We start from the raw sequence: 25,532 nt of genomic DNA on the forward strand, positions 1-25,532 counted from the left end.
GACTCGGCATGGCAGCCACTCAGTCACTGATAGGACAACAGATTGATAACTGACTGAACAGACAACAGACAGACAACTGACTGATAGGACAACAGACTGATAACTGACTGATAGGACAATAGCATGATCACTGACTGATAGGACAACAGAATGAGAACTGACTGATAACTGACTGATAAGACAACAATAATGATAACTGACTGATAACTGACTGATAAGACACCATACTGACAGGACAACAGTCTGATAACTGACTGATAGGACAACAATAATGATAACTGACTGATAGGACAACAGACTGATAAACTGACTGATAGGGCAACAGAATGATAACTGACTGATAGGACAACAGAATGATAACTGACTGATAGGACAACAGAATGATAACTGACTGATAGGACAACAGAATGATAACTGACTGATTTAACTGACTCATTTATGAACACAACAACAAACAGACGGGGAAGAAATATACGGTTGCGCCAGGAAGGAAGCGATGTTCTATATTTTAACCTGGAGGTTTTTTGACAGACTCACCGTCCCAGAATTGATGTATCTCTTCTTCTTGATCTTCTTCTTGGCATTCACCACCTAGGATTCAACAACCACAATACGAGCTTGATATCATAGATTTGTCAATTAAAAATTGCGTCAAATGTCTTCATTCCCATGGGCCAGTTAAGCAATAAGGCCTGAAGTGGTGTGGTACAGTATATGTCCAATATAGATTATTCCAGTCTTTCCATTGGGCTCTACCATGGGTGTATTTACGTGCATGTGTAACCACGCCTCATAACTATGGAATACAATCCACCGTGGTTTGTATCTCTGAACAGCACATGCCAATATAAACGTTTTAGCACACAAAGGCACGCACGCACGCACGCACGCACGCACGCACGCACGCACACGCACACGCACACGCACACACACACACACACACACACACACACACACACACACACACACACACACACACACAGAGTATGCATGCAGTAACACACGTACACACACAAACACACATACACACAGAAACACACGCATACACACACATATGGTGCTGCAGTGGATAGCAGCCATTTTATGGGCTATTTTGTATTTTTTACGATGATCTTAACTTTTTTTGTACAGAATGTCTCCACGATCATTTTCATCCCCACGGTAACCGTACGTAAATATCCCAACCAGAAGCCATGGGTTACAGACAACATCCACACTGAGCTAAAGGCTAGAGCTGCCGTTTTCAAGGAGCAGGATACTAATTCGGACACTTATAAGAAATCCCTCTAAGACCTCCGACGAGCCATCAAACAGGCAAACCATCAATACAGGACTAAGATCGAATCCTACTACTCCGGCTCTGATGCTTGTCAGATGTGGCAGGGCTTGCAAACTATCACAGCCGAGTGACGCCAGCCTACCAGACGAGCTATATGCCTTCTACGTTAGCTTCGAGGCAAGCAACACTGAACCATGCATGAGAGCACCAGCTGTTCCGGAAGACTGTGTGATCACGCTCTTCGCAGCCGATGTGAGTAAGACCTTTAAACAGGTCAAAATTCACGAGCCCGCTGGGCCAGAAGGATTACCAGGACTCGTACTCATGCGAGTGACCACCTGGCAAGTGTCTTCACTGACATTTTCAACCTTTCCCTGACCCAATCTGTAATACCTACATGTTTCAAGCAGTACACCATAGTTCCTGTGCCCAAGAATGCTAAGGTAACCTGTCTAAATGACCATGAAATGCTTTGAAAGGCTGGTCATGGCTCACATCAACACCATCATCCAAGACACTCTGGACCCACTCCAATTTGTCTACCGCCCCAAAAGATCCACAGATGACGTAATCTCTATTGCACTCCAAACTGCCCTCTCCCACCTGGACAAAAGGAACACCTATGTGAGAATGCTGTTCATCGACTACAGCTCAGCGTTCAACAACATAGTGCCCTCCATGCTCATCACTAAGCTCAGGACCCTGGGACTGAACACATCCCTCTGCAACTGTATCCTGGACTTCCTGACAGGCCGCCCCCAGGTGGTGAGGGTAGGCAACAACACATCCGCCACGCTGACCCTCAACACAGGAGCCCCTCAGGGGTGCGTGCTTAGTCCCCTTCTGTCCTCCCTGTTCACCCACGACTGCGTGGCTGGGCACGACTTCAACACCATCATTAAATTTGCTGACGACACAACGGTGGTAGGCCTGATCACCGCCGACGATGAGACAGCCTATAGGGAGGAGGTCAGTGACCTGGCAGTGTGGTGCCAGGACAACAACCTCTCCCTCAACATCAGCAATACAAAGGAGCTGATCGTGCACTACAGGAAACGGATGGCCGATCACGCCCCCATCCACATCGACGGGGCTGTAGTTGAGCAGGTCGAGAGCTTCAAGTTCCACATCACTAAGGGATAAACAAGGTCCAAACACACCAACACAGTCGTGAAGAAGGCACGACAACGCCTCTTCCCCCTCAGGAGGCTGAAAATATTTGGCATGGGCCCTTAGATCCTCAAAAAGTTCAACAGTGGCACCATTAAGAGTAACTTGACTGGCTGCATCACTGCTTGGTATGGCAACTGCTTGGCATCTGACCGCAAGGCGCTACAAGGGGTAGTGAGTATGGTCCAGTATATCAGTGGGGCCGAGCTCCCTGCCATCTAGGACCTCTATACTAGGTGGTATCAGAGGAAGGCCCTACAAATTCGCAAAGAATTCAGCCACCCTGTTCTCTTTGCTAGCGCATGGCAAGCGGTTCTGATGCACCAAGTCTACCCACAAGCCATAAGACTGCTAAATAGTTAACCAAATAGCTACCCGGACTATCTGCATTTACCCTTTTTGCACAAACTCTTTTGACTCATCACATACACTGCTGTTACTGTTAGTATCTTATCTTGCTGCCTAGTCATTTTACCCCTACCTATATGTACAGTTGGGCAAAAAAGTATTTAGTCAGCCACCAATTGTGCAAGTTCTCCACCATAATTTGCAAATAAATTCATTAGAAATCCTACAATGTGATTTTCTGGATTTTTTTTCTCATTTTGTCTGTCATAGTTGAAGTGTACCTATGATGAAAATTACAGGCCTCTCTCATCTTTTTAAGTGGGAGAACTTGCACAATTGGTGGCTGACTAAATACTTTTTTGCCCCACTGTACATACACTACCTGACCATGGGTATGTGGACACCTGCTCGTTGAACATCTCATTCCAAAATCATGGGCATTAATATGGAGTTAGTCCCCACGTTGCTGCTATAACAGCCTCCACTCTTCTGGGAAGTCTTTCCACTAGATGTTGGAACATTGCTGCGGGGACATGCTTCCATGAAGCCACAAGAGCATTAGTTAGGTCGGGCACTGATATTGGGCAATTAGGCCTGGCTCGCAGTCAGCGTTCCAATTCATCCCAAAGGTGATCGATGGGGTTGAGGTCTTCCACAACAATCTCAACAAACCATTTCTGTATGTACGTTGCTATGTGCACCCGGGGATTGTCATTCTGAAACAGGAAAGGGCCTTCCCCAAACTGTTGCCACAAAGTTGGAAGCACAAAATCGACTACAATATCATTGTATGCTGTAGCGTTAAGATTTCCCTTGGACAATTTCCCAGTGGATTTCCCAATGGAACTAAGGGGTCTAGCCCCGACCATGAAAAACAGCCCAAACCATTATTTCATCTCCACCAAACTTTACAGTTGGCACTCTGCATTGGGGCAGGTAGAGTTCTCCTGGCATCCGCCAAACACCCAGATTCATCCGTCGGACTGAAGCGTGATTCATAACTCCAGAGAACGTGTTTCCACTGTTCCAGAGTCCAATGGCAGCAAACTGTACACCTCTCTAGCCAACGCTAGATCTTAGGCTTGTGTGATCTTAGTGATCTTAGGCTTGTGTGCGGCTGCCTGGCCATGGCAACCCATTTCATTAAGCTCCCGATGAACAGTTATTGTGTTGATGTTGCTTCCAGAGGCAGTCTGGAACTCAGTAGTGAGTGTTGCAACTGAGGACAGACAATTTTTACACGCTTCAGCACTTGATGGTCCCGTTCTGTGAGATTGTGTGGCCTACCACTTTGCGGCTGAGCCGGTGTTGCTCCGAGACGCTTCCACTTAACAATAACAGCACTTACAGTTGACCGGGGCAGCTCTAGCAGGGCAGACATTTTACAAACTGACTTCTTGTCACTGAGCTCTTCAGTAAGGCCGTTCTACTGCCAATGTTTGTCTATGGAGATTGCATAGCTGTGTGCTCGATTTTATACACCTGTCAGCAACGGGTGTGGTTGAAATAGCCAAATCCACTCATTTAAGAGGTGTCCACATACTTTTGTTTACAGTTCCTTTGGAAAGCATTCAGACGCCCTGACTTTTTCCACATTTTGTTAAATAAAACAATTTTCTCAACTATATACACACAATACCCCATCATGACAAAGCAAAACAGGTTTTTAGACATTTTTACAAATGTATTAAACATTTAAACAGAAATACCTTATTTACATAAGTATTCAGACCCTTTGCTAAGAGACTCGAAATTGAGCTCAGGTGCATCTTGTTTCCATTGATCATCCTTCAGATGTTTCTACAACTTGATTGGAGTCCACCTGTGGTAAATTCAATTGATTGGACATGATTTGGAAATGCATGTCGGACCAAAAACCAAGCCATGAGGTCGCAGCAATTGTCCGTAGCGCTCCGAGACAGGATTGTCTCGAGGAAATGATCTGGGGAAGGGTACCAAAACATTTCTGCAGCATTGAAGGTCCCCAAGAGCACAGTGGCCTCCATCATTCTTAAACGGAAGACATTTGGAACCACCAAGACTCTTCCTAGAGCTGGTCGCCCGACCAAACTGAGCAATCAGGGGAGAAGGGCCTTGGTCAGGGAGGTGACCAAGAACCCGACGGTCACTCTGACAGAGCTCTAGAGTTCGTCTGTGGAGATGGGAGAACCTTCCAGAAGGACAACCATCTCTGCTACACTCCACCAATTAGGCCTTTATGGTAGAGTGGCCAGACGGAAGCCACTCCTCAGTAAAAGGCACATGACAGCCTGCTTGGAGTTGGCCAAAAGGCACCTAAAGACTCTCAGACCATGAGAAACAAGATTTTCTGGTCTGATGAAACTGTTTGGTTCTAATTTATTTTCTTCTCACGGACACTAGAGAAGCCAAGTTTAATTCTTCCCACAGGGTCGACACAGCTGTACTCAGACAAAGACATGTTTCCACCACCACAAGTATATATACTCCACTTTAGATACTCTTCCTTCTCTCCAATCCTTACATCTTTTATGGTTCGACAGGAAGACAAAGTGATAAACCGTTCTGTCTCCCTTAAGGTGACCTGACCTCAACCCCCTTGATGTCTAATCCAAAGCTCTCCACCCGTATCACCTATCGCACTCTCGTGACTTCCTCCCATCCACCCAGCACATTCCTCAGCCAATCTGTCTTTTTACAGAGAACCATTAACTTCTGATGTAAAAACCAGCCTCTTACACTCCTTTATATACTATGCTTCTGCTTCTGATCTATCATGGCTCTAGTATATCAATGTTCAAAGTTTACCCCAAATCCAACAAAACCAAGATTGAACTCTTTGGCCTGAATGCCAAGCGTCACATCTGGAAGAAACCTGGCGCCATCCCTACGGTGAAGCATGGTGTGGGGATGTTTTTAAGAGGCAGGGACTGGGAGACTAGTCAGGATCAAGGGAAAGATGAATGGAGCAAAGTATAGAGAGACCCTTGATGAAAACCTGCTCCAGAGGGCTCAGGACCTCAGACTGTGGCGAAGGTTCACCTTCCAACGGAACAACGACTCTAAGCACACAGCCAACACAATGCAGGAGTGGCTTCGGGACAAGTCTCTGAATGTCCTTGAGTGGCCCAGCCAGAGTCCAGACTTGGACCCGATCGAACATCTCTGGTGAGACCTGAAAATAGCTGTGCAGCAACTCTCCCCATCCAACCTGACAGAGCTTGAGAGGATCTGCAGAGAAGAATGGGAGAAACTCCCCAAATGTAGATATGCCAAGCCTGTAGCGTCATAACAAAGAAGACTCGAGGTTGTAATCCCTGCCAGAGGTGCTTCAACAAAGTACTGAGTGAAGGTTCTGAACAATTCTGAATACTCTCTAGTTTATGTGTCGGGGGCTCGGGTCAGTCTGTTATATCTGGAGTATTTCTCCTGTCTTATCCGGTGTCCTGTGTGAATTTAAGTATGCTCTCTCTCTTTTCTAATTCTCTTTCTCTCTCTCTCTTTCTCTCAGAGGACCTGAGCCCTTGGACCATGCCTCAGGACTACCTGGCCCGATGACTCCTTGCTATTCCCAGTCCACCTGGTCGTGTTGCTGCTCCAGTTTCAACTGTTCTGCCTGCAGCTATGGAACCCTGACCTGTTCACCGGATGTGCTACCTTGTCCCAGACCTGCTGTTTTCAACTCTCTAGAGACAGCAGGTGCGGTAGAGATACTCTGAATGATCAGCTATGAAAAGCCAACTGATATTTACTCCTGAGGTTCTGACGTGTTGCACCCTCTACAACCACGGTGATTATTATTATCTGATCCTGCTGGTCATCTATGAACATTTGAACATATTGGCCATGTTATGTTATAATCTCCACCCGGCACAGCCAGAAGAGGACTGGCCACCCCTCATAGCCTGGTTCCTCTCTAGGTTTCTTCCTAGGTTCCGGCCTTTCTAGGGAGTTTTTCCTAGCCACCGTGCTCCTTCACCTGCATTGCTTGCTGTTTGGGGTTTTAGGCTGGGTTTCTGTTCAGCACTTTGTGACATCAGCTGATGTAAGAAGGGCTTTATAAATACATTTGATTGATTATGTAAATGTGATATTTCAGTGTTTAAAAAATATATAATTATCAAACATTTCGAAAACCCTTTTTTTGCTTTGTCATTATGGGGTATTGTCTGTAGATTGATGAGGGGGGGGGGGGGGGGGGGACAATTTAATACATTTTAGAATAAGGCTAATAAAATATGGAAAAAGTGAAAGGGTCTGAATACTTGCCGAATGCATATCTACCTCAATTACCTTATACCCCTGCACATGGACTACAGCCAATTACCGTATACCCCTGCACATCGACTATAGCCAATTACCTTATACCCCTGCACATGGACTACAGACAATTACCTTATACCCCTGCACATGGACTACAGCCAATTACCTTATACCCCTGCACATGGACTACAGCCAATTACCTTATACCCCTGCACATGGACTACAGCCAATTACCTTATACCCCTGCACATGGACTACAGCCAATTACCGTATACCCCTGCACATCGACTATAGCCAATTACCTTATACCCCTGCACATCGACTACAGCTATCATTACTCATTGTGCATTTATTTATTTTCAATTTTTTAGTTTTCACTGTTAGTCGATACTTGTTGTTTACGAAGCAAGTGACAAATAAAATTTGATTTAACATTCACACAAAGTGCAAGTGTTTGGTGAACTGTGCTGAATATCAAGTCAAAGGTAGCCTTCCCATCTCTTCCCTTTCCCCCCCAGGCCTCTCTATCCTCTCTGTCATAGTGTCGTGGTTCTCCTCCTGGCCTGGTAAAGACCCAGGCTTCACTAATCATCTCCCCCTACAGAATTAATATACTGTATCATATCATACAACACAAGTCTCCTAACATATTCTCTCTCTCTAACTCCCCTTCTCCATCTCTCCCTAACTCCCCTTCTCCATCTCTCCCTACCTCTCTCCATCTCTCCCTACCTCTCTCCATCTCTCCCTACCTCTCCCTACCTCTCTCTCTCCATCTCTCTCTCTCTCCCTCTCCATCTCTCCTTACCTCCCTCCATCTCTCCCTACCTCTCTCCCTAACTAAAGCCAGGTCCATGACTTAATTGAGTAGCTAACGTACGGGACCAGTCAGAAACTGGGCCAGGGACTAATGTTCTTATATCCACTTTACTGTAGTCACTGGTTGTGTCCCAAATGGCACCCCTATTCGCTACAATAAGGTGCTACTTTTGACCTGGGCCCATATGGCTCTGGTCAAAAGTAGTGCACTACATTGGTAACATGGTGCTGTTTGGGACGCAGACACAGGGGGCCAGGGAGTAGGCCTTATATCCATGCAGGGTCACGGGAGAGAAGTCTAATCAAGGCCTGGCCCTCTAGCCCTGCACTGTATCTTTCCATCTCCTTCTAATTCTCATCCACTATGCTGTCCAAGTAGGCTATTACCATAGCCAAACTCTGTGGGCACAAGGGGGAAGTTATGCTAATACTAGAAATAAGGTTGAGTAGACACTAGCGCTAATGCTAATATTGTAGTAATGTACTGTACATCTCCTGACTGGGTAAGATTGTGTTTATTTTCTACTTCCAGCCTACGAGGACCCGTTGTCTGTTTTTGAGTTTTTCTTTTGTTTATTATCTCTGTTTTATCTGTATGCCCTTGGGAGACATAACGTTTTAGTGTGAACACAATCGGATGAGTGCTCCCTCCATCTCCACTCACCTCGTACACATTAAACTGGCTCTGGCCTCGGGACAGGTCTCGGTAGCTGGTGGTGAATTCACCGATGAAGTCATGGCTGGAAGGTAAAGTAAACGACAACAACAACAACTAAATAGCCATTCCCTCCTGGGAGGGTGTTGAAATATAAATGGGATGTATTGTGTAACATGGCTCAATAGTACAGGAATGAAGCTGCTGAAACATATAGCAGTGTTGTAAAAGAAAGAAGTACGTCACTGTAACTGATGGTTTTAACCACTATCGTCATGTGAATAGGAATGAGGTTCTGGGTAATTGATGCTCAGAGGTTGTCTTCATGGTGTGTTGAGTTTGGCAGTTGACATAATTAAAGATAGGGATGTATGAAGGCTTTTAGGTTGAGGGTTGAGAAAGTGCTTTATCTTGTAAAACATGACCAGGAACATAACACATATCAGACCGTAGCATGTATAAATCATTTCCCCGCCTGGAAAATAATCTGAAGGAAACATTATTGTGGGTGTGTAGTCTCCTAACCTGCCATCTCTGTCCCAGTCGTACACCTCTGCCTTGATCGTCCTGAAAAACAAAACACACCCAGAGATGAGGAAGGTGTGTGTGTTGGTGTGTTAGTGTGTGTGTGTTAGTGAGTGTGTTTAGTGTGCGTGTTAGTGTGTGTGTTAGTGTGTGTGTTGGTGTGTGTGTTGGTGTGTGTGTTGGTGTGTTAGTGAGTGTGTGTTAGTGTGTGTGTTGGTGTGTTAGTGTGTGTGTTAGTGTGCTAGTGTGTGTGTTAGTGTGTGTGTTGGTGTGTTAGTGTGTGTGTGTTAGTGTGTATGTGTTAGTGTGCGTGTTAGTGTGTGTGTTGGTGTGTTAGTGTGTGTGTGTTAGTGTGTATGTGTTAGTGTGCGTGTTAGTGTGTGTGTTAGTGTGTGTGTGTTAGTGAGTGTGTTTAGTGTGCGTGTTAGTGTGTGTGTGTATGTGTGTATGTGTTAGTGTGCGTGTTAGTGTGTGTGTGTTAGTGAGTGTGTTTAGTGTGCGTGTTAGTGTGTGTGTGTATGTGTGTATGTGTTAGTGTGCGTGTTAGTGTGTGTGTTGGTGTGTTAGTGTGTGTGTGTTAGTGTGTATGTGTTAGTGTGTGTGTCAGAAAGCGTCATTAGAATGACTGGAGTCTTTCGAATTTAATTGACCAATCTGGGATTCAAACAATGTGGCTGTTTGTTTGATAAACAGTTGAGGGATGGGGCTAGAGACAACATATTTTGGCTTGTGATGGAGTAAGACAGCTGAACTAAGCTCATGAGGCATTTTATAAGTTATATTCTTTAGTAATCAATAGTCTAATATATCAGTCATTAAAAACTCCAATATTGGATGTACAGTGGTTGTTCCTTCCTTGCACAAAGTATCTATTGTCCTGCTAATAGCCCACAATGGCGCTGTACAACCTGACCGGTCAGTAGTAGGCTACAGTACTACAGTAAGAGCAAAATAGTCCTAACATTTCCACACCCTAATTGTAGTCTAACCAATACCCAAATGGAGATTCAGTGAAAATAAAAATCTCATTGATTTACCAAGACCAGTCCCCATGCTTGTCTCAGAGCAGCGCGAAACGGTGTTGAAATAGTTGACCACAGCGGGTAGGCTATTGCTTCAAATGCTGTTGCTTCTAACTTCAATATGCTTTTTAAATAAATAAGACCTACACCACTTTTAACAGCACGTTACTCAACACTAGTGAGACTCATGTCGCCTACGGTAGGCCTACAGTATATCTACAAATGTTTTTTTTCAATGACGTGACTCTCCGCCAATAATTACATTTAGAGGATCGGAGGATTCTAAATTAATATCTAAGGGGCATTTTTCATTAGGATCTGTGAGAATATCTAAGGGATTTTTATAATTCTAATTTCTAACTGAATTAATAATAATAATAATCGCTTTGGTTAAAAAATAACTATATTTTAGAGAGGATTTTGTTTTTAAAAATCCTGAAAATGAGCGATTGTAATCTGAATAAAGGCCAAAATATTTATTTCTGTTTTTAGAGGGAAAGAAACCAAAAGCCCACAGTGCCTATTTTTTGGGACATCCGGCCAAACCCTCCCCTAACCCGGACGACGCTGGGCCAATTGTGCGCCGGGCGTATGGGACTCCCAATCACGGTCGGATGTGACACAGCCTGGATTCGAACCAGGGACTGTAGTGATGCCTCTTGCACTGAGATGCAGTGCCTTAGACCACTGCGCCACTCGGGAGCCATGACCAATATGACCAATATATATTGTCCTGCTAATAGCCCATCATTTTTTTGTTAAATAAACAGTTTGTTTTGAATGGTAACTGTGTTAAGGGCGGAGTTTGGGGCGGGGTGAGGAGTACTGGTGGGACATTCAGGTTACAATAGGCCATAAGTATACAGCAGATCGCTGATTGTTCTCACTTTGATTATGCTGTGACAACATACTGGAGCACCATGACCAGGATCTCTCATTTAAGTGAGCAGATTAGGGCTTTCAGGAGGAACGGCAAATCTACTGGAGACATTTAAAAAAATACTGGTAGACTTGGGGATTTTGTTCACGGACAGTGCTATTCGCAAACATTATCATCAGATGCCCGTGTTATGCCGAACGCGAAACCCCGGGAAAATGAGCAGGTACAGTAGGCTAGAATACTGTAAACTAGGCCTAATTATGCTAAGGTGCATAAAATATTGTCACCTACAACTCACAGACTGCTATGTGTTCCACAATAATTCACTGTTGCCTCCTTTTTCAGTTACCATGGCTCGAGATTTCTTTAAGGAAGAAATCATCAAGAGATATGCTGGACCCTATGTCAGAGAGGTGTTTCTGAGACCACATCGTTTCTTTCAAGGTAGGATTATAGCAATATTTTGTTATGTTTAGGCCTATTTACATATTTACATCTAGTATTGTACATAATGTTGGCTGTTAGGCTAAAAGTATGTTTTTCTTCTCCAATGCAGACAATGACCCAAAACACACTGCCGCCCGGGTTTGCATTGCAAATTAGGGATTAAACTGGGTCAAGACACCAGCAGAGTAAGTAGACCTTTATGTAGAAAAATAAATATAAATAAAATATAAATAACAGACAGACAACACCTACAGTATATCTAAAAATACATGTAGGTCTCCTGATCTAAACCCGATCAAACTTGTTTGGCATCAACTGAAAACATTCATCTGTAACTCTACCAAGCCAACAAGCAAAGATGAACTGGTTAAGGCCATCAAGACGTTTTGACTTGAGAAATTGACAATACAACAATACAAAAAATACATTGATCATCTCAGCAAGGTTTTATCCGTGGTCGTGGAGCTGGGGGGGGAAGTGCAACTAAAATGTAGTTTCAATAAATATCTGCATTTTGAATGTCTTTCATCTCGTTATTTTATTAATGAAAGCATAAAGATGTTGATGAAGAACTGTTAGGGCCAAATTGGGGCATTTTCACACCTACAGTAGCTGTGAAAAGTCTATTTCCTGCTACTAGAAAACATTGTTTGCACGATCTGCTACAGTACTACAGTGAAAAACAAGTGTTTGAAAACCTGTTTTCAAAATGCCTTCAGCTGTCCATCACTACTGTAAATTCTTTATTGTAACCGCAATGTCACAAATAATTTGTATCCACCTTTCCAATTACTTTAAGAGTTTGGGATTTACGAATGTGCGCTTTTCGTGTAATTTTTTGTAAGTAATATGCTACATTCCAGTTACAGCTTGTTCTGATCAAGTAGAAACAAAAAATAAGTGTTTTTGGGTATGCGTGCAGGACAGAGGAATAGCAATTCTTACACTATTGTTCAGGAGGAAGGGAAAATTGCATGTCAATTCAGAAACCATGTGCCATCAAAAAATCTCTTTCCAACTATTTTGCAATCTATATGGCTCACCGCCAATAATTACATTTAGAGGATTGGAGGATTCTAAATAGTTTGTTAAAAAAATTACGATATTTTTGAGATTATGTCTTTTCAAGGACATCCCGGCCGCTCAAACCCTCCCCTAACCCAGATGACGCTGGGCCAATTGTGCGTCGCCTCATGGGTATCGAACCAGCATCTGTAGCAACGCAGTTTGCACTGCGATGCAGTATCTTAAACCGCTGCGCAACTCGGGAGGCCCCATCCACAAAGTTTTTAATGCTGATCAATTGCCTTGCACAAAGTTGCAATAATACAGAAAGGTGTTGGACAGAGTCTATTGTACCGCTAATAGCCCATAATGGCTCTGTACAACCTGACCGGTCAGGAGTAGGCTACAGTACTACAATAAGAGCAAAATAGTCCTAACATTTCCACACCCTAATTGTAGTCTAACCAATACCCAAACGGAGATTCAGTGAAAATAAAAATCTCATTGATTTACCAAGACCAGTCCCCATGCTTGTCTCAGAGCAGCGCTGTCTTGACATGCGCAAGAGACAGTGGTAATATTTTTCCTTTTAGAGACTATAATACATTGCATCCAGGTCAGAATAACCATAAAATGCCTTTATTAAAGACTATCAGACAGAATGTTGGTACTTATTTATTTTGATCCAAAGCCATGAATGAGTGAGTCCCTCAGCTTCATGTCGGTGCCGAGGCTATACGACTGTGTCATCAACTTGATTATTTAGCAGACATCACTTACTGCTTATATTCAGCCAACACATATATCTTAAGAATATCATGGAATATAATTGAACATTTTAGTTTCTCTTACAATAAAAACCTTAGTGTAACAACAGTTTTAGTAAGTAATACTGACGAGTAGTAACAAAAAAATATGGACAGAGGAAGACCAATTCTTACACTATTGTTCTAAATTCAATCACCTTCTTCATCCTCATCATTCAGTTAATTGAAATTCAATTTTGACGTCGTGCACAATTATCAGTTTCTATTTGGTTTATGTCGCCCATTCATTGTCAGTTAGAGACACATTAGCGCCTTGGGACCCAAAAGCATAATCAGTGCTCTAACTCCCCCTTGTGGTGGTCTGGAGCAATGAAGCAGTGATGCAGGGTACTGTACTAAACCACAAATTACCTCTAAATCCCGCGGCATAATCTCAAAACTTTTAATTGAGGAACGACTGTACCAATCAATCCCAAAGTGTCCCTTTAACCTCTCTGGGATATAGGGGGTGCTGTTTCGACTTAGGGAAAATTGGTCTCCAAATTAAACTGCCTAGTACTCAATTCTTGCTCGTACAATATGCATATTATTGTTATTATTGGATAGAAAACACTCTCTAGTTTCTATAACCGTTGGAATTATGTCTCTGAGTGAAACAGAACTCATTCTACAGCACTTTTCCTGCCAGGGAGTGAGATTTCAGAAATCTTGGCCCCTGCTCCCAGGTCAGTTCATAAGTCCCTGTGAATGCTATGATGCTACAAACACTGCCTACGCCTTCCTCTAGATGTCAGTAAGCGGGGAGATTTTGAATGGAGTGGATTGCGCAATCCGGGCTCTATAAATAGACCCTGGAGCGGAAAGAACGTCCTTTTCAACAGTGCGCTCGACGCAGAGTGGTCGTCGGACTGGCCTCCTTCCAATCTTTGGTTTAGCCACTTATATATCGCCGGTCATGTTTTTATTCGTTATAGGTGTTAAAGACATCATAAGGTAGTTAATTTAAACCGTTTTATAGCAATTTATATCCGTTTAGTGCGATTTTGAGGCATTTCTTTGTGATGCACTTTGAAGAGCTGGGCACGTTTCCAGTACCGGTCGAACGTTAGTGGCCATTTCGACAGGACAAGAGGACATCTTTCGACCAAAAGACGATTAGACCGGAGAAAGGATACATTGCCCAAGATTCTGATTGAAGATCAGCTCATAGTAAGAACTATTTTTGATGATAAATCGTTATTCTGTTGAAAAATGTCAAACGCATAAGCCGCCATTTTGTTTTGTGTAGCTTCGCTTGGCGAACCCTGTATTGCACAGTAAGGATAATTTTAGAAATGTAATTCAGCGATTGCATTAAGAACTAATTTGTCTTTCGATTGCTGTCCACCCTATATTTTTTAGTAAAGTTTATGATTAGTTATTCATTACGCTAGATCACTGTCCAAAATGGCGCCCGACATTTTCAGCCCAGGTTGGCTACTATTCTCATTGTATAACACGTTTTTTTGTGGCTAAATATGCACATTTTCGAACAAACTCTATATGTATGTTGTAATATGATGTTACAGGAGTGTCATCGGAAGAATTCTGAGAAGGTTAGTGAAAAAGTTAATATATTTTGGCGATGATAACGATATCGCTCTCTTTGGCTTGAATCAATGCTCGGGTAACGTTTGCATATGTGGTATGCTAATATAACGATTTATTGTGTTTTCGCTGTAAAACACTTAGAACATCTGAAATATTGTCTGAATTCACAAGATCTGTGTCTTTCCATTGCTGTGAGCTGTGTATTTTTAAGAAATGTTTTATGATTAGTAATTAGGTAATACACGTTGCTCTCTGTATTTATTCTAGTCGAGTTGTGATGGTGGGTGCAATTGTAAACTATGATTTCTACCTGAAATATGCACATTTTTCTAACAAAACCTATCCTATACAATAAATATGTTATCAGACTGTCATCTGATGAGGTTTTTTCTTGGTTAGTGGCTATCAATATCTTTATTTGGCCGAATTGGTGATAGCTACTGGTGGAGAGAAAAAATGGTGGACAAAGAAAAATGGTGTCTTTTGCTAACGTGGTTAGCTAATAGATTTACATATTTTGTCTTCCCTGTAAAACATTTTAAAAATCTGAAATGGTGGCTTTATTCACAAGATCTGTATCTTTCATTTGGTGTCTTGGACTTGTGATTTAATGATATTTAGATTTTCCTTTTTCATTGTGACGCGATGCTAATCAGTGAGGGGGGGGTTGGGGGTGCTTGTCAGTTGGGACGCTAGCGTCCCAACTATCCCAGAGAAGTTAATTTGCCTGAAAGCTGGACTATTAAAAGTATCTGACTGTGTGTTTGGTTTCTACATCAGTGAGACGGGCCATTTAAACCTCAGTACGCATTAAGCAACACTGATAATTAAATCAATCATAGCCAGAGAGGTTCACATAACACCCTTGAGATGAATGTTTGAGTGAACGGACATGGAAAATGTTTCAAAAGAGCATTTAAGGGGGGATAGAAACAAATATAAAAATAAATGATCCTATCAAGAGAATGTAATGCTTTTTTTTTTGAGTGAATGCACGCTAATTACATACTTTGAAAATAATAATAAAATAAAGCGAATAAGTCTGAAACAGCCTTCTGTAATCACCATGAATGTGACGTTAAAATGAAGTGGAGCTACGCACATAAAGACCCACTGATGAATGTGAAGTGTAATTGATTTTACATTTAATAGAAACTGAATTTTTGAGTGCAGATGGAAGTTTATATCCGAGGAGATAAAGTTAAGACAGAAAGAGTTTCTCAAACTTTTTGGGGTGAGTTGTTTCTCTCCTGCCTGCCTGCCAAAGGTAGACAACAACCCCCTAAGGGGGAACACCATGATAATTTGAGTTCCCAAAATAAGTTGGAGGAAGCGGGAAGCCAAAATAAGCCTGGCTGAGAGAGAGAGGGCAGACAGACATAGCCTCTCCTCCACATCACTCAGACACAGATCACATTGGTCCCCCCCGAGGCCATGTCAATCAGCTATCATCTCCCAAACCAGGAGGGGGGAAACACACTGCTACAGTCCTACCCTGCTATCCCTGCCGTAATGTATACTGCCTTAAACACATCGAGAGAGGGAGAGAACCCCTGTCCTAAACTTTTGATTGACAGACACGAGAAGGAACTGATGTATTTTGACATGAGACCAGCTCCTCTGATGATTCCGTACTGATGCGCCTGTCAAAGTCAATTTGCTCTCATTTCCCTTCTATGTCAATGATGAAACAGAAAACCAACCCAATAACGTTACAACACAGTGACTACATCATACATCTATATCTATGGCACTACAAACTATGATCTTAAAAAAACTCACAACATTTCCATTGTAATTAATATGCGTAATGAAAGTCTGACGGGAAAACCTGAGTGGCATTTTACTCGCTGTTACAGGTGGCTGACGTGAGACAACGTGACTCTTAACATCTGTTGAAGATGGGATGACATGGCTGGTTCAGAAAGATCAGAAAAACCCATTTCATGCATCATAATCACATACAGCCAATGAAAAAAATAAGGTGCAGAGGGTTCCAACAGATGAAATGGAAGAGAACAGAGAGCCTCTGTCTCCGTCCTCAAAATACACCCTATTCCTTACATAGTACACTGGGGATTTTCCTGAAAATATAACGACCGACTGGACTCAGATGTCAATTCAACGTCTACTCCACTTCTATTCATTGGATATGACACAGAAACAATGTTGATTCAACCAGTGTGTGTCCAGTGGGGAGTTTCAATACTGGGATTCATTCATGTAAAGATATGGTCACTATTAGGGTTCTCCCCAAATAAGAGGTGCACTCCACCCCACATTGTCGACTTGGCTTCCGCAGCCATGTAAAGATTTCACAGCAAATTAAACTGATATTTAGTAACGATAGAGTAACTATCTTCGATCGCCAATTCACATTGTTGTTAATTGCGAAACAGATCGTTCATAAATTCAGAGGTTATCATGTTCATTAATTAATGAAGTACATAGAGCTGTACATTGTGTTGGAAAAGCATCGGCTGATAGGGTTTAAGGGTATTTTTCTTCCATTACGACCGCTCAACTTTGAACCTAATTGGCAAGAATGTTCAGAACAGTGAGCTTTTAAAACAATATTCCTGATTGCAGTTACACAGAGGGGTATGAGACATTCTGATTACTACATTCAGACAAAGCAACAATGCAGAACTGTCAAAAAAAAACCAATAAGAATACATTTCCTCAAAGGAAATCCATAGTATAATCAATACCCCAAGCTCAATACAGTATCTAAAGACGATACTTTCCCATCTCTCTCTCAAGGTGGAGAGAGAGGAGGCAGGGAGAGAGAGAGAGTTATGTAGGGTGGGAAGAGGTAGTGAAAGTGCAGTCTCTCTCTCTCTCTCTCTCTCTCTCTCTCTCTCTCTCTCTCTCTCTCTCTCTCTCTCTCTCTCTCTCTCTCTCTCTCTCTCTCTCTCTCTCTCTCTCTCTCTCTCTCTCTCTCTCTCTCTCTCTCTCTCTCTCTCTCTCTCTCTCTCTCTCTCTCTCTCTCTCTCTCTCTCTCTCTCTCTCTCTCTCTCTCTCTCTCTCTCTCTCTCATGGTGTGTGTCCCAAATTGCACCTTATTTCCCTATGTAGTGCACTACTCCTGACCAGGGCCCTAGGTATTGGGTCTAAAGTAGTGCACTATATAGGGTGTCGTTTGGGACGCCAGCCTCTGGAAGAAGCAGTCAATCAGAGCCTTATCTGAAATGCTATTGCCAACCCTGCAGATCAATGAGCAGCCAAGCCAAGCTCCAGCAGGCAGTTAGAGAGATATAGGGGTGTAATAACTTTACATTTGAGCCACAGATAAAATAACAATAAAAAATCAAATCTAAATTTGCTTCGGCTGACACATTTTGAAATGATTGTGCCACCGCCACCGCAAAATTGTGCCACCGCCCCCATTCTCCCATTATGAGTGTGTGTGTGTGTTATAGTGTGTGTGTGTGTGTTATAGTGTGTGTGTGTGTGTTATAGTATGTGTGTGTGTGTGTGTTATAGTGTGTGTGTCCTACCTGTCGAAGTCTCCGTTGCAGAGATTGATAAGGCCTCTATGTTCATCTCTCTGTGTCTGTCATGCCTGCTCCCGCTCACCCTCCCTGGCGCTTCGAGGGTGCCAGGCTGCCCTGCATTACGCACTCCTGCCACCATCATTACGCACTCCTGCTCCCCTCGTCACGCGCTTCAGCGATTCATTACACTCACCTGGACTCACTCTCCTGTGTTTATTTCCTCCCCTATATCTGTCTGTTGCCGCAGTTGTTCCCCGCCTCTGCATTAATGTTCGTATGTTGTTGTGTTACCGGGTTCTGACGCTGTTCATGTCCTGTTCCATGTCTGTGTAAATTAAATGTTCAACTTCCTGTACCTGTTTCTCATCTCCAGCGTCGGTTCTTACAGTGTCTATCTCTCTGTGTCTATTTCTCTGTGTCTATTTCTCTGTGTCTATTTCTCTGTGTCTATCTCTCTGTGTCTATCTCTCTGTGTCTATCTCTCTGTGGTGTCTATCTCTCTGTGGTGTCTATCTCTCTGTGTCTATTTATCTGTGTCTATCTTTCTGTGTCTATCTCTCTGTGGTGTCTATCTCTCTGTGTCTATCTCTCTGTGGTGTCTATCTCTCTGTGGTGTCTATCTCTCTGTGTCTATCTTTCTGTGTCTATCTTTCTGTGTCTATCTCTCTGTGTCTATCTCTCTGTGGTGTCTATCTCTCTGTGGTGTCTATCTCTCTGTGGTGTCTATCTCTCTGTGGTGTCTATCTCTCTGTGTCTATCTCTCTGTAGTGTCTATCTCTCCGTGTCTATCTCTCCGTGTCTATCTCTCCGTGTCTATCTCTCCGTGTCTATCTCTCCGTGTCTATCTCTCCGTGTCTATCTCTCTGTGGTGTCTATCTCTCTGTGGTGTCTATCTCTCTGTGGTGTCTATCTCTCTGTGGTGTCTATCTCTCTATCTCTCTGTGTCTATCTTTCTGTGTCTATCTCTCTGTGTCTATCTTTCTGTGTCTATCTCTCTGTGGTGTCTATCTCTCTGTGTCTATCTCTCTGTGGTGTCTATCTCTCTGTGTCTATCTCTCTGTGGTGTCTATCTCTCTGTGTCTATCTCTCTGTGGTGTCTATCTCTCTGTGTCTATCTCTCTGTGGTGTCTATCTCTCTGTGTCTATCTTTCTGTGTCTATCTCTTTGTGTCTATCTCTCTGTGTCTATCTCTCTGTGTCTATCTCTCTGTGTCTATCTTTCTGTGTCTATCTTTCTGTGTCTATCTTTCTGTGTCTATCTTTCTGTGTCTATCTCTCTGTGGTGTCTATCTCTCTGTGGTGTCTATCTCTCTGTGTCTATCTCTCTGTGGTGTCTATCTCTCTGTGGTGTCTATCTCTCTGTGGTGTCTATCTCTCTGTGTCTATCTTTCTGTGTCTATCTCTTTGTGTCTATCTTTCTGTGTCTATCTCTCTGTGTCTATCTTTCTGTGTCTATCTTTCTGTGTCTATCTTTCTGTGTCTATCTCTCTGTGGTGTCTATCTCTCTGTGTCTATCTCTCTGTGTCTATCTTTCTGTGTCTATCTTTCTGTGTCTATCTTTCTGTGTCTATCTCTCTGTGGTGTCTATCTCTCTGTGGTGTCTATCTCTCTGTGTCTATCTCTCTGTGTCTATCTTTGTGTCTATCTCTCTGTGGTGTCTATCTCTCTGTGTCTATCTTTCTGTGTCTATCTTTCTGTGTCTATCTCTCTGTGGTGTCTATCTCTCTGTGGTGTCTATCTCTCTGTGTCTATCTCTCTGTGTCTATCTTTCTGTGGTGTCTATCTCTCTGTGGTGTCTATCTCTCTGTGTCTATCTTTCTGTGTCTTTCTTTCTGTGTCTATCTCTCTGTGTATCTCTCTGTGGTGTCTATCTCTCTGTGGTGTCTATCTCTCTGTGTCTATCTCTCTGTGTCTATCTCTCTGTGTCTATCTCTCTGTGTCTATCTCTCTGTGTCTATCTCTCTGTGTATATCTCTCTGTGTCTATCTCTCTGTGTCTATATCTCTGTGTCTATATCTCTGTGTCTATCTCTCTGTGGTGTCTATCTCTCTGTGTCTATCTCTCTGTGGTGTCTATCTCTCTGTGTCTATCTTTCTGTGTCTATCTCTTTGTGTCTATCTTTCTGTGTCTATCTCTCTGTGTCTATCTTTCTGTGTCTATCTTTCTGTGTCTATCTCTCTGTGGTGTCTATCTCTCTGTGGTGTCTATCTCTCTGTGGTGTCTATCTCTCTGTGTCTATCTTTCTGTGTCTATCTTTCTGTGTCTATCTCTCTGTGGTGTCTATCTCTCTGTGTCTATCTCTCTGTGTCTATCTTTCTGTGTCTATCTCTCTGTGGTGTCTATCTCTCTGTGTCTATCTTTCTGTGTCTATCTTTCTGTGTCTATCTCTCTGTGGTGTCTATCTCTCTGTGGTGTCTATCTCTCTGTGTCTATCTCTCTGTGTCTATCTCTCTGTGTCTATCTTTCTGTGGTGTCTATCTCTCTGTGGTGTCTATCTCTCTGTGTCTATCTTTCTGTGTCTTTCTTTCTGTGTCTATCTCTCTGTGTATCTCTCTGTGGTGTCTATCTCTCTGTGGTGTCTATCTCTCTGTGTCTATCTCTCTGTGTCTATCTCTCTGTGTCTATATCTCTGTGTCTATATCTCTGTGTCTATCTCGCTGCCACAGGAGTCGCTGGTGCGCGATGAGACAAGTATATCCCTACCGGCCAAACCCTCCCTAACCCGGACGCTGCGACAGAGCCTGGGCGCGAACCCAGAGTCTCTGGTGGCTCAGACCACTGCGCCACCCGGGAGGCCTATTTAGTCTTTATTAACATGTAAAATTACTTTTCAATTTAGAATGGCCTATTATCAAGTGGACAGGAACAGGGACAAAAATACATGTCATCTGTATGCACTCGAATACGCACGCGCACACACACACACACACACACACACACACACACACACACACACACACACACACACACACACACACACACACACACACACACACACACACACACACACACACACACACACTACATGTTAATGGTTTTTAAATGTATGTAAATTGTAAAGTCTTTTACACTGTGTGAGGAGCATGCAGCCTCTCGCTGTGTAACAGGTGATATTCCGCCCAAACTCTATATTCCAGGGGCTCTCCAACCCTGTTCCTACTGCTACCCAGTGCTTCATTTGGGAAAACAAATTAAATCTGTTCGGTGACATCGATAGTAACATGTTTTCACAAAGAAAACATTTAATTAAACTGTTTACAGCCCCTCTCTCTGCGTGCTGAAGAAAGGAATGAAAGAGAGAGAGGAGGAGATGGAAACGCACAGTGGTGAGGTATTCTGTAGCTAAAGGAATGAAAGAGAGAGGAGGAGATGGAAACGTACGGTGGTGAGGTATTCTGTAGCTAAAGGAATGAAAGAGAGAGGAGGAGATGGAAACGTACGGTGGTGAGGTATTCTGTAGCTAAAGGAATGAAGAAGAGAGAGGAGATGGAAACGTACGGTGGTGAGGTATTCTGTAGCTAAAGGAATGAAGAAGAGAGAGGAGATGGAAACGTACGGTGGGGAGGTATTCTGTAGCTAAAGGAATGAAGAAGAGAGAGGAGATGGAAACGTACGGTGGGGAGGTATTCTGTAGCTAAAGGAATGAAGAAGAGAGAGGAGATGGAAACGTATGGTGGGGAGGTATTCTGTAGCTAAAGGAATGAAGAAGAGAGAGGAGATGGAAACGTACGGTGGGGAGGTATTCTGTAGCTAAAGGAATGAAGAAGAGAGAGGAGATGGAAACGTACGGTGGGGAGGTATTCTGTAGCTAAAGGAATGAAGAAGAGAGAGGAGATGGAAACGTATGGTGGGGAGGTATTCTGTAGCTAAAGGAATGAAGAAGAGAGAGGAGATGGAAACATACGGTGGGGAGGTATTCTGTAGCTAAAGGAATGAAGAAGAGAGAGGAGATGGAAACGTACAGTGGGGAGGTATTCTGTAGCTAAAGGAATGAAGGAGAGAGAAGAGGAGATGGAAACGCACAGTGGTGAGGTATTCTGTAGCTAAAGGAATGAAAGAGAGAGAGGAGGAGATGGAAACGCACAGTGTTGAGGTATTCTGTAGCTAAAGGAATAAAAGAGAGAGAGAGGAGATGGAAACGCACAGTGGTGAGGTATTCTGTAGCTAAAGGAATGAAAGAGAGAGAAGAGGAGATGGAAACGCACAGTGGTGAGGTATTCTGTAGCTAAAGGAATGAAAGAGAGAGAAGAGGAGATGGAAACGTACAGTGGTGAGGTATTCTGTAGTTAAAGGAATGAAAGAGAGAGAGAGGAGGAGATGGAAACGCACAGTGGTGAGGTATTCTGTAGCTAAAGGAATGAAAGAGAGAGAAGAGGAGATGGAAACGCACAGTGGGGAGGTATTCTGTAGCTAAAGGTAATGTGCCAGCATATTCATTTTCTGAAAATATAAACAAAATGCCCTCATACTAGGCTTTTCAAAATCAAATGCAAGATCCCTATAATTGTAGGCTAACTCTGCACAATTAATGAACCAACAGTATCGCCGAGGCCTATACGATATCTCCTAGTCTCATGGATAGAAAGTTTGGAGCGTAAGGTAACCAGTCCATCCAGTATGCATACTAATACAGTCCACACTCAAAGGTGATTACTAGAATTTAACTATATATTGTAATATCTGTGTGGCAGACTTACAATGATGACAAAAAACAACATTTGAGAGTGCGCTGACCCTGGTGCTAGAGGGGGTACTCAGCTGGAGGTTGAATGTTTGAAGAGGGACGGAAGTATAAAAAGTTTGGGTACCACTGGGCTAGTAATGATGTACCAAAGACATCTTAAATCAGTTAGTTTGATGTTTTTCTGCCATGCATAATATGCGGTAGGCTATGTATTGTATAACAGCACAATTATTAATTTATTTCAGTTTTTTTGGGTAGGATCATATATGCAGTGGCTTCAGAAATAATTCATACCCCTTGACTTATTCCACATTTTGTTGTGTAACAGCCTGAATTCAAAATGGCTTACATTTTTTCCCCCTCACCCATCTACACACAATACCACATAATGACAAAGTGAAAACATTTATTGAATATGAAATACAGAAATATCTCATTTACATAAGAATTCAGACTTCTGAGCCAATAATTTGTAGAAGCACCTTTGGTAGCTATTACAGCTGACTTTCTGGGTAAGTCTCTAAGAGCTTTCCACATCTGGATTGTGCAACATTTGCCCATTATTATTTTCAAAATTCTTCAAGCTCTGTCAAATTGGTTGACAACCATTTTCAGGTCTTGCCAAAGATGTTCAAGTAGATTTATGTCAAAACTGTAACTCTGCCACTCAGGAACATTGACTGTCTTCTTGGTAAACAACTCCAGTGTAGATTTGGCCTTGTGTTTCAGGTTATTGTCCTGCTGAAAGGTGAATTAATATCCCAGTGACTGGTGGAAAGCAGACAGAACCAAGTTTCCTTCTAGGATTTTGCCTGTGCTTAGCTTCATTACGTTTCTTTTTTTATCCGGAAAAACTCCCCAGTACTTAACGATTACAAGCATACCCATAACATGATGCAGCCACCACTATGCTTGAAAATATGGAGAGTGGTACTCAGTAATGTGTTGTATTGGATTTGCCCCAACCATAGCCACATTCTTTGCAGTATTACTTTAGTGCCTTGTTTGCAAACAGGATGCATGTTTTGGAATACTTTTATTCTGTACAGGCTTCCTTCTTTTCACTCTGTCATTTAGGTTAGTATTGTGGAGTAACTACAATGTTGTTGATCCATCCTCAGTTTTATCCTATTACAGCCATTAAACTCTGTAACTGTTTTAAAGTCACCATTGGCCTCATGGTGAAAACCCTGAGCAGTTTCCTTCCTCTCCAGCAACTGAGTTAGGAAGGATGCCTGTATCTTTGTAGTAACTGGGTGTATTGATACACAATCCAAAGTGTAATTAATAACATCACCATGCTCAAAGGAATACTCAATGTCTGTTTTGTTTTTTTACCCAACTTCCAATAGGTGTTCTTCATTGCGAAGCATTGGAAAACCTCCATGGTCTTTGTGGTTGAATCTGTTTTTGAAATTCTATCTGTATGTGTGTGTGTGTGTCTATATCCATCTGTGTGTGTGTTATAGTGTGTGTATAACAGTACCTATCGAAGTCTCCGTTGCACAGTGCTCTGACAGGAATGGCGATGGCCTGCCACACTGGGTTTAGAGTGTTCTTCACAACCTCCGTCTTGTGGCAGATAGTAAACCTGGACAGACGGAAGAATGAATACAGCCCGACAACCCATCTTCCCCAACCTAACACCTAGCACCTACTTAACTCTACAATGGATATAGTCTTGTTTGAACACTTAGCTAAACATTTAAATATATAGTTAAAAACATACATTAGGAAAGTATTCAGACCCCTTGACTTTTCCCACATTTTGTTACATTACAGACTTATTCTAAAATGGATTAAATCGTTTCCCTCCCTCATTATCAATTTACACACAATACCCCATAATGGCATAGCAAAAACAGGTTATAGAATTGTTGGCAAATGTATAAAATAAAATTAAAAAATGAAATATCACATTTACATAAGTATTCAGACCCTTTACACTGTACTTTCTTGAAGCACCTTTGGCAGCGATTACAGCCTTGAGTCTTCTTGGGTATGACGCTACAAGCTTGGCACACCTGTATTTGGGGAGTTTCTCCCATTCTTCTCTGCAGATCCTCTCAAGCTCTGTCAGGTTGGATGGGGAATGTTGCTGCACAGCTATTTTCAGGTCTCTCCAGAGATGTTTGATCGGGTTCAAGTCCGGGCTCTGAATGGGCCACTCAAGGACATTCAGAGACTTGTTCCGAAGTCACTCCTGTGCTGTCTTGGCTGTGTGCTTAGGGTCATTGTCCTGTTGGAAGGTGAACCTTCACCCCAGTCTGAGGTCCTGAGTGCTCTGGAGGAGGTTTTCATCAAGGATCTCTCTGTACTTTGCTCCGTTCATCTTTCCCTCAATCCTAACTAGTCTCCCAGTCCCTGCCGCTGAAAAACATCCCCACAGCATGATGCTGCCACCACCATGCTTCACCTTAGGGATGGTGCCAGGATTCCTCCAGATGTGGCGCTTGGCATTCAGGCCAAAGAGTTCAATCATGGTTTCATCAGACCAGAGAATCTTGTTTCTCATGGTCTGAGAGTCTTTAGGTGCCTTTTGGCAAACTCCAAGCGGGCTGTCATGTGCCTTTTTCTGAGGAGTAGCTTCCGTCTGGCCACTC

The 25,532-nt window shown here is 42.9% G+C and overlaps 1 protein-coding gene across 1 annotated transcript in view; it reads right to left on the reverse strand.

The window, feature by feature from the left end:
- Positions 1-25,532, reverse strand: part of LOC120059549 (laminin subunit alpha-5-like) — a 316,678-nt gene that overhangs the window by 145,003 nt on the left and 146,143 nt on the right. The window contains 4 exon segments of the mRNA XM_039008682.1: positions 538-591; positions 8,523-8,598; positions 9,039-9,080; positions 24,416-24,520. Coding sequence (XP_038864610.1) covers positions 538-591; positions 8,523-8,598; positions 9,039-9,080; positions 24,416-24,520 — 277 coding nt within the window.

This window comes from Salvelinus namaycush, chromosome 14, assembly GCF_016432855.1.
Source record: "Salvelinus namaycush isolate Seneca chromosome 14, SaNama_1.0, whole genome shotgun sequence".
Classification (NCBI taxonomy): domain Eukaryota; kingdom Metazoa; phylum Chordata; class Actinopteri; order Salmoniformes; family Salmonidae; genus Salvelinus; species Salvelinus namaycush.